The 10317-nt window shown below is 35.2% G+C and overlaps 1 protein-coding gene across 2 annotated transcripts; it reads left to right on the top strand.

Annotated features, from left to right (window-relative positions):
* Nucleotides 1-1729: 1729 nt before the first annotated feature.
* On the top strand, nucleotides 1730-4592 carry LOC103414409 (zinc finger protein JAGGED-like). Of its 2 annotated transcripts, none has more exons than XM_017326518.3 (5): nucleotides 1730-1875; nucleotides 2060-2154; nucleotides 2387-2521; nucleotides 3043-3121; nucleotides 3339-4592. In XM_017326518.3, coding segments are annotated over exons 1-5 (846 nt in total). In that variant the 5' UTR covers nucleotides 1730-1873; the 3' UTR covers nucleotides 3874-4592. The 2 variants fall into 2 exon arrangements, with proteins under 2 accessions (XP_017182007.2, XP_017182006.2); XM_017326517.3 differs by having other exon boundaries at nucleotides 1752-1875; nucleotides 2381-2521; nucleotides 3339-4016.
* Nucleotides 4593-10317: the final 5725 nt, after the last annotated feature.

Raw genomic sequence — 10317 nt, 5'->3', positions numbered from 1 at the left:
CCACCTGAGTATATATGTATGTATATATGTAATCCATAATGTACATATATATAATTCATTACACACACACACACACACACACACACACACACACACTAAGGGCGGTATATTATGGTGGCCATTTTCATACTTCTCTTTTAGCTATCTATACTCTCCGTCATATAATTTATAACTTGATTAATTAGATTATACATTGTCATTAAGGTCATCGTCTTCTGATCATCGTTTAGTTTGTTAGAATGCATGCACGTTAGTCTAAGTGGATCTCGTTCAGTTTTAGTTAGGTTTTAAGTAGATCATTTGTCTAAATTGTATGAACATTACCAGCTTTAGTTTCTTTTGTGTTTCCACGTTGCTCGAAAAAGAAGATGATCAACCAAACTAGATACCTTTAAAGAATAAAACAAGACATTGGGTGGAGTTGTGCCCATCCCTACTTGGATCATAAAAATACTGACATTAATCAGACACTGAAAGTAACACTTCCATGATCCATCGCAGTACAAAGATATATACATATATATGCCCCCAGGAGAGGGATTTAATTAGCTACAAGTGGACCATATAATCTCTATAATGCTCTTCATGTTAATTAATTAACTGATACATATGACGAACATTCTGCTGATCAGGTACTTATGTAATTAGAAGATGTGCACTTGTAGGCTAGCTTGCTTAGTTATTTGATCTGCAGTGAGTATATGGTAAAATAACAATAACTGCAAATTTATGATTATATTAGGTTAAATGGTCTTCTATGTTTTTGTTGGTAAATAAAGTAAAATGGTCTTGGTCTTGCAGTTATCTAGAGGAATATCATTCGTTATATAAGCGAACACTCATAAATTAAAAAGTTTGAAACTTTGAAAAATAAGTTACATATGCATAACACTCATAAATTAAAAAGCTTGAAACTTTGAAAAATAAGTTACATATGCATAACACTCATAAATTAAGCGAACATTTGATAACGATTTCATTTTTAATTTTTAGTTTATGTATATATTATAGCATAGATTAGTGAATATTTTAGATCTATAATCCTCTTGGCTAGGTGTAACTTTTTTAATTAATTTAATAAATTTTTTGTTGTACAATTGAGTTGGTTTTTTTATTTTTTATTTTTTGAACACACGATATTATCTACACTAAGAGGAGGGGGTAGGCTTAGCCTCTCAATGGACTAGCAATAATGTGATTCAAATTCACCTTTGGCGAAAATCGAACCTAAGACCTCTCACTTACAAGTGAAGAAATATCACTAGACCATAGTACTAACGACTAAATATGTTTGTATTAAAGTTTAGGTATGTTTTTATTAGGGTTAAGGTATGTTTGTAAACACAAACCAAAGGAATATGTGGAGAGACAGATAGCAGAAGGGCACATTTGACAGTAAAGGAAAAACTTAAGAGCCTCGTCCTTCTCAAGTCTCAACCTAACCAAATGACACTTAGACGATAACCTAAAGCCTAATGCCCTCTCTCTTATCTCCATTCCGCCGCAGTACCTCCTTTTTTAAGTCACGAGACCCAGTACTACTGTCTCAGCTAGCTTTGTTCTTTCATTTTTATTATAATTTTATTACGAGAGAGAGAGAGAGAGAAGATATAGATGAGTCCAAAGGGGTTTGGCAGAGAAACTGATAGAGAACTTTCAAAGCTCTTTTTCTTCCACCATCACTCAACTAGCCTCTATATTGCAGTCTCAAACTGAAAGTCTTATAATTTTCTAAAAGCTTTAGTTATCCGTCTTCCCATCTGAGAGAGAGAGAGAGAGAGAGAGAGAGAGAGAGAGAGAGAGAGAGAGAGAGAGAGAGATACTTCTTCGCCTCACATTCACATTTTCATTTCTGTCTTTCTCTGTCGGTACCATGTAGGTCTTCCCCCACACTTTTCTCACCTGCTGCTTGCTTCTCTTCCCCTTCTCCTTAATTTTCCTCCTGCCCTTTTTTGTATACTACTACTTTGTGTGTGTATATATATCATTTTTAAAGTTAAACAGCAGTACTATTATTGGTCTTTTTTTAAGAATCTTTTATATATTTATGGATTTGTAGGCGACCTGACGAAGGAAACCCACTAGACCTCAACAACTTGCCTGAGGATCATTTCGGCAGGGATGGCAAACAAGTTGCCGACGACAGCTCCTCCGGTACTTTTCAATTTTCTGATATCCTACTTCCATTCCCCAAACTAAACAAAGGCAAAACCAAATAACCCTTAAATTTGTATTATTGTCTAAAGATGCATTTTTCTTGTTTTGTTTTTTCTCTTCAAGTACCCCCCACTAGCTCTAAAAGGAGATTATGGGCTTGAATTAATTGATGAGCTTATCGAAGTTGCTTTTGTTTTGTTTGTTGATTGGGGGTTTCACATAGTTGCAGGCAGCTACAGAAAAAAGAAAAGCAATGCAAAAGATGGAAAAGACGAGAGCGGGAAGGTCTACGAGTGTAGGTTTTGCTCCCTCAAGTTCTGCAAATCTCAGGCCCTCGGGGGACACATGAACCGCCACCGTCAAGGTACTCCCTCCTCGTTTCTCTTAATAAATTCAATTTTTACAAGAAATTCAAAAGCAGCTTTTCAGCAAAGTATAAATTTTATATTGTCATCAATGATTCCAGCCATGAAGTGTCCTCGGTCATTCCATTATCTATGAGGAAAAGAAAGTTTGTGATTTGATTTGATCGTTTGTTTTCTTTTGCTGATATGCTTGCTTGGTCATTTAAAGTTCATCTGCTTATTAATTATGTATTTATTTTTGGTTCTGGATTCGTAGCTATATATATGGATCAGGATCGTCTCGTGAGCTAAGAGTGAGGATTCTCCTGAACCAGCTCATTAAGCCGTTCAAATTTTATCTAACGGTTACAAACAGGGAGTCTCTCTAAAATTATAATAATTATAACCGTTAAATAAAATTTGAACGGCCCGATAAACTGGCTCAGAAGAATCTTCACCATTAGCTCAGGAGAGGATCTGATCCCTATATATATATATTTATTAATTTGTGATTTGATTTGTGTGTTGGAATGGTCATCAGAAAGGGAGACAGAACAACTAAACCGGGCTCGTCAGTTGGTTTTCAATAACGATAACCTAGCCGCCCCTCCTCACCTAGGGTATGTAATTTTATGCTTTAATTTCTCTTCCTTTTCTTTTAACAAATTAGTTGGTAATGCAAGCCAGTGTCCTCTCCCTCCGCACTTATCGAATCTTCTTCAGATTATTTTAGTATAAAAAATGTTTTTGTATAAAAGTAAATAAAATAGTTGCTTATATACTAATTTATTCATTCAGTGTGATTTGATTTGTGTGCTGGGTTTGATATTATTATAGATGCTGCCATCCGATTCCCCCAGGAGGGTATCATCATCCGGCTGCTGCAGGCAACAACATTGGTGGTGTTGATCCAACATTACCTCTCAGATTCCCACCAAGAATTTTTTCTGGTTCTTCATCAAACACCCTTATACCGCCGCCACCGGTACCGGCACCGCAGGGAGGCGTACAAGTACAACCGCCTCAACCCTACTTATATCCGTCTGCGTCGCGGCCCATGTCCTACCCTGCTTCTTCCCATTACCCTCATCATCAAGTCAATGACTATTACGTTGGACATGTTCTTAGCAACAGCACTACTGGCACTCCTTCATACGGCAACCCAAATGTAAACTACGGAGTGGCACCGGCGGAGTCCACCAACTACACTTGCATTGGGGCGCCTGTGGGACCAGGAGGCGGTGGAGGTAGTGGTAGTGGTGGTGGTGGTAAAGACGGATCGCTGCACGTGAATCAGGAAGAAGGATTGAATTGGAGCAGGGGCTACGCAGGGACTCCTCCTTCGATCAATCGATTTCAACATGGCTTCTAATATTATTTAAAATACTTCTTTTTTTTTCTTCTTTTTTTGGGTTTTTGTTTTCTTTTTGTTGAGTGAGTGATAGTCTGAAGCATTATTATTAGGGTCTCTGCCTTGACACGCCACCCAGAACGGACAGAGAGAAAGAGAGAGACTTAACAAGCTGACAAATGGGGTCATGAGACAGAGGAAGGAGATGAGTGAGAGGTTTTTTGGTATTTTTCTACAGGGGGGGGACTGGGACAGCTTTTGAGCTCATCGACACCCTCAGCAACTTTGGCTTCGAGTGGAAATTAAGAAAATGTTGTTGTAACTTGTTGAAGGATTTCAACATTGAAAATCTGAGTGTGTATACTCCACACCAAAAGTCTAAAAAGGGGAACTAGAAAAATGGATTGTGGGACAACAAGTTAGATTTGAACTGAAAGTTGCCAACCCCCTTTTAACGTTTCGTGTTCGTTTTGCATGCCAATCAATTTCCTTTCCTTTAGCTTTCTTTTTCTTTTGCTTCCCTCCAGTGCCTTTTCCTAGAGCATTTAATTTATATGGTTTCAGCGTTTTGACCAAAGGAAATTAGGGTGGCTATTTCTCTCTCTAGATTTCGTGGTGTAGTGTGTAATCTCTGATCCACCCCAAAAATTAGGGTCTTCTGGTTTCTGGGTCATATATGGTCACAGTGTCACACCATGCTTGCAATCTAGGGGGCAATATGACCTGTTGAGAAACTCGCAATTCCACCTTGTTTTTGGCTGCAACTTCCCTCACCAGAAACAATCACATTTCTTGTCTCTTAAACTATACCCCTCCAAACTTCAAAGCATAATCCAGATCCCCACTGTTAGCATATATCAAACGGAACTATATGCATGTATGATCAGTTGATTGCCTGTAACTCGGAGAACATTATAGCCTTGTTTATTGGTATTTCCCCGATCTTGGGTACATTAGTCATGTGTTAACACATATCTTAAGAAAAATAGTCCTAGTTGAAAATACTTACTATGCATAAAATGAACAACATCACTACCAGGAAGGTTATGTGCAAGGGAAGAAGGGAATCAGCTAAAGAATCCCTAAGTCCTTAGATCCACAATCCAAAGACTTCCCAATTTTCTTTGACAGTCGTTAGATTTGATCCAAGTCCTTCTGTGGCGGAATAATCAATACTCCCTAGTATTGTAGACTTTTTTTTTTTTTTTTTTTACGAAAATAGTTGAAAATAAAATAATTACCGGGGGCTTGATCCAAGTCCTTCTGTGGCGGAATAATCAATACTCCCTAGTATTGTAGACTTTTTTTTTTTTTTTTTTTTTAAGAAAATAGTTGAAAATAAAATAATTACCGGGGGCGACATGATTAGGGTTTGAGAAAAGAAAAATAATTACCAGGGACGACATAATTAGGGTTTGAGAAAGAAAATTTGAGAGGCTTCACTAGTTCGTAAGAACTTTTGATACCAAATATATTTAGCCTATACGAACACCAAGCTTACAAAGAATGTTGTCACTTAATACTACGGTTTAATAGTATTCCTATTTACTTGTAAGTTCTTAGCTTTGATTCTTGTTAAAGACGAATTTGAACCATTTATTGTTCACCCATTGTGAGGCTAAGCCCCACCTTCTCTCCCTTAGTATAGATAAAAAAAAATAAAAAATAAAAAATAAACAGAATGCTTATGTATGCTGAGCTAGAAGGCAGGGTCTTAAGACAATTGATCAAATGGGTAATGCTAGGGACTAAAATTTTAAACTAAATGATGTGTTACCAATAGGATGTAAGCACATTAATAAATACTTAAGTAATAATCCAATCATCAACAACCACATCATTTAGTTTAAAATTTTAGTATATCCAACATTACCCTAATCAAATAGGTTTAACTTTCAATTTACTAAGTGATATAAGACTCATTGTGAAAACTTTTTAAAAATTTATAATTTTTTTGAAAATCTTTCAATTTACAAAGTGATTATATTTTTACTTCAGTATAATTCATAGATATTTAATTTTCTCATGAAACAAATAACCAATTACCATCGTTTTGATATAATTTTATGTGGCTTCGCTATTCAGAGCGATGAATGGTGTTGTCACCAATTTGGATTCGTTGCGTCTGTCGTGTTGTGGAGTAGATTTATATTGGTGTCGTTTGTAGTTTTGTTCATGTGAAAGCCGTTTAGGGATTTACTCTTCTTGTTTGACTGTGCAGATCCACTCCCACAATAATTTTTTGGTCACTAGAGCTATGCATTGACACCTCTATATTTGTTTACGGTGATCAATTAAATTCCATTGTAAGGTTTCTTGTCAAGTATAAAAGTCCATCTATAACCTTATTTTCCACATTATATGGATAAATTACTGTATGAAAATATCACACATTTTCAAATTCAATAATACAAGTACAGTACTTTTTCTACTCAAACTTAAATTTCTTCCACGGTCACTCTGCTCTCTCTCGAAAATTATAATTTTTCCCATGTGAAAACATTACCCTACCATTGTGTTGAAATATTTACTATATATATATATATTTGTCCGCAATAATTTATATGTTTTTAGGATAAGCGACTTTGAAATAAAATAAAAATGCAGATTCTTTTTAATAATTTTGACCTAATATATAGAATGTTATCACATTGATTTTAAGAGAAAAACAAATAAGACTTATGCAATCCGAGACATGGACTGATGACTTTAGAAAAAATTTGAACCTGAAACCAATTAAATAATCATGGTGGGTACATATTCTCTTAAATTCCGGATTGATTGAGAATCTCGTTAAATGAAAGCCACAAGGCCATGAAGAACACAGAACACTTTACTGCAGCGCTAACCCTAGCTATGGTGTGAGTATGGAGGAAGAATCAGCTGGCTTAAATATATGGATAGACCAACCTATTTTTCGGCCAACTGCTGAGGCTGAAGATTGAAGGCGATTAGGGGTTCAGGTGCTTAAAAGTGCAACTTGAAGTGACTGATGAAGATTGGTAGGGAGGAGGGTGGGGCACCAGGAGCTACATAAGAGACAGATAGTTGAAGATAGAAGACACCAAAAAGAGCAGCCCTAGCCCTAGCTATATATATAGCTAACTAGTTTGTTGCAGACTAAACCTGCACACACACACACAGAGACGTATATATATACATAGATGCAGGGAGCTTAAGGGGAGGGATCCCCATTTTTTTTTAAAAAATAGGGACACGCTCCCCACCGTTAGATTGACTTTAATGAAATTGTGTGGTTGAGATTAAAACACAGGCCATAGAATCTCAACCACAGGATTTCATTTAATTCAAATCCTACATAGATGTATATATTATATTATGTTTATGTAAAAGGTTAAGCTGGACTGCAACCATACACTACCGCTAGTCGTTTTTGCAGATAAGAAATCACATTGTTAACTATCGGAACTACATCTGAGGCCCATACTGGGTACTGCTAGCAAGCTAGTGTTCAACCTGATTTGGTTAGCAGCTAAAACCTAGCTGGACCCACAAGCACATTTTTATACAACTGAAGATCCTTCGAGTTATATTATTCATTCTATTGGAAGGTTATGGATCCTAATTATTAATTAGTTTGATTGTAATTTATCAATCTTCCTTAGCATGGTTTTCTCTTTCAAAGTTTACAAATGATAGAGACTAATTCGAACTTGGGTGGGAGAACACATTGTTTTAACAAACTTGATTAAACTCATATGCTTCTTCGTTAACATGGTGAAACTTAACTTGCTAATTAGTGAATAACTACCGATAGTGCCATGACGAAGCTAGAACTTTGTCCCGACGATACCCCACGTTTTCTCCTTTACTTTTGAAACCTCTCAAAGACGTTTCACCACCTCAAAATCTTCAGTTGCAGAACAAATCATGAACCAGAGCAGAGCTATAGCTAGGTCAAATGGATGTTCTAGCACATTCAATTACTGATCATAAGTACAGAGGCTGGCTCCCTACCCTAAATGTTACAATAAAGATATAAAGTCAAGTAACATTTGATTATCTAATTTGTAGGTATCTTTCATTGGATATGGTATTTGTTTTAAATAATTTACTGACAACTAACTGCTATATATGCAGCAGCAGTGTATATCAACTAAAAACGACAAATGATATAAACAAACCTATATTTGTTTTCTTTTAAGAACTTAAAATACAAGATATAGTCACGGAAAAAGAAAAAAAAATACCAAAAAAAAAAAAGGATCAATCAACTGTACTATATAGAAATGCAGTTTATGAACAGAGTTTAGGGTTCCCCTAGTGGTATGCATGCGTTTTTATTTAACCTAAGAAGTGTACTCTTTTGTTATATTTCACTCTTATAGATGATAATGAAATTGTAATCATCTTTCTAAAAATATAGTTAAGTTAATTAATTATCAGAAGAAAAAAAAAATTGAAAGTGTATTAGTACAGCGAGTCTCTTCCTCAATATTGGTGCGACCCCAAGAGATGAATATCTCTAATGAAGAAAGGTACGAGACTGTATAGGTTGACAAAGATCCGGGCACAGAGAAAGAGAGAGAGAGATGGATCACGGATAATTGGATGTTTCACATGGACAACCATGATATTTTATAAGGAAAACTAATGAAAATTGTTTGAAAACTTTGAGTTTTAACGATGAGGATAAAATAAATGGTAAAGTGAATAATATTATGATTGATTTTTTAATGTAAAAATATGATTTTTCGTTAAAGTGAATAGTACCAAAAGTTTTTCATTAAAGTTCCTTATTTTACAACCAGAGAAGACCAATAATTAGGAAAGCACATTACATGGCCCGGATGTATCATTAACTTGGTGTATTGTGTTAATGATATATACAACGTTACACATGTTTTTGTAAAATTTATACGGAAGCAAGTGACAAAGTACTTATGTGATAAAAGTCATTCCAACAAGAAACTACACTCCTATAAGTTGCTAAATCTAATAATAATATTGTACAACTTAATACTCGAGAGAGAGATCAGAGGCTGAAACAGAAAATATGGGAGAGAGGTGGAGCGTGCATGCATAAACTACAATATATATATATATATATATATATATATATATATATATATATATATATATATATATATAGCCTCAGTAAAAGTAGACGGGCTAATCGGAGATAGAGTAGACCAGCTTTGCTTATGCACGCAATATACATACATACACACACACACACACACACACACATACAGTATACATACAGTTTTGAGAGAATGTTTAAAGCTGTTTTGAATATTTTATCAGCTTTTACAGTGAATTATTTGATCTTTGTGACTATACGTATAGCTAATAATCTAACTGATCCATCACTCTATCAGTTTCTGTATCTTTATTATCTCTTTCACTTATTTGGTTTTCTAATAGTTCCTGATCATATGATCTGATATGGTCTGAGATATCTCCGTCTCTGTGTGTGCGTGCGAGTTCTGTGTGTACTCTGGTACTGTGTGAGGGAAAGTAAGTAGCTAGTTAGGTTTTTTCTGTTTCTTTCAAGTACCAAAATACTTTAACTCGACACTGCCCCGGCCCATTCAACGTTCATGCATTAATGGCTTCCATTAGTGTTTACAAAGAAGAAAGCGACTGTAGCAGCTAGCTAGGCAAACCAATTGGACCATTGGAAATTTCTCTTGTTTTTTGCTTTTTAGCAATTCTAAACCCTAGCTACAGCTAGCAATACATAATCTCCATCTCCAGGACAATAAACTCCTAATAATGTTTGGCAATTATAGTTTTTCTTACTACCAAGCTGTGACAAAAAGAAAGTATTAATTAAATGATATCCAGAAAGCACAAGTAAACCAACCTAGAACCTAAAAGGTGGTATATATAATGCCTCTTAATAAGCACTACACTTTCAAGGAGTTCAAATAGTAAACGAATTAAACAAATAGCAACAATACCGAAAACGTCCTAAAATCTTAGAATGATGATAAAACATAGTAAACAATAGAATTGAGCTAAAAATGCACATTTTACGGTAGCCGTGAGTTAGGCTTGTGACCCGTTTGATCTACATCTTTCGATTTGATCTTTGATCCATTCCTCAAATTGCATTCTCCATGATGCTGATTTATTACGCTTTTTGATTCGATCTTCGATCAATTCCCCCATCTTGTGTACATTAAGAAAAAAGAAGTATAATTTTACGTCCACATTATAAAAACATCTGTTTAATCTTCAAGGTTGATTAATGTAGTTCTTCCCCTTTTTTCCCTTTCATAGGTCATATTAGCTGGGTTGAAATCGTATTCAGTAATTTGGTTAGAATATGGATTTTTTTCTCACTTGGTATCAATGTAACCCGAATTTCCAATCAATATTTATATTTACATCCATTTAAAAATCCCTAATTAAGGGTGCAAAAAACATTTTAGAATACTTCGTGGATTGCCTTGCTTGGATTATTCACGATAAATTTAGTTACTTGTTTTTTTTTTC

The sequence above is a fragment of the Malus domestica genome, chromosome 13 (genome assembly GCF_042453785.1).
Source record: "Malus domestica chromosome 13, GDT2T_hap1".
In the NCBI taxonomy this organism is placed as follows: domain Eukaryota; kingdom Viridiplantae; phylum Streptophyta; class Magnoliopsida; order Rosales; family Rosaceae; genus Malus; species Malus domestica.
The sequence above is the reverse complement of the archived record's forward strand: the minus strand, read 5'-3'. Positions and strand labels throughout refer to the sequence as shown.

Bases quoted from the DNA above. Each gene is read 5' to 3' on its own strand.
- LOC103414409 (XM_017326517.3), top strand. The intron at 2,522-3,042 runs GTACTCCCTCCT...AATGGTCATCAG, and splicing joins CATGAACCGCCACCGTCAAG to AAAGGGAGACAGAACAACTA. The intron at 3,122-3,338 runs GTATGTAATTTT...ATATTATTATAG, and splicing joins GCCGCCCCTCCTCACCTAGG to ATGCTGCCATCCGATTCCCC.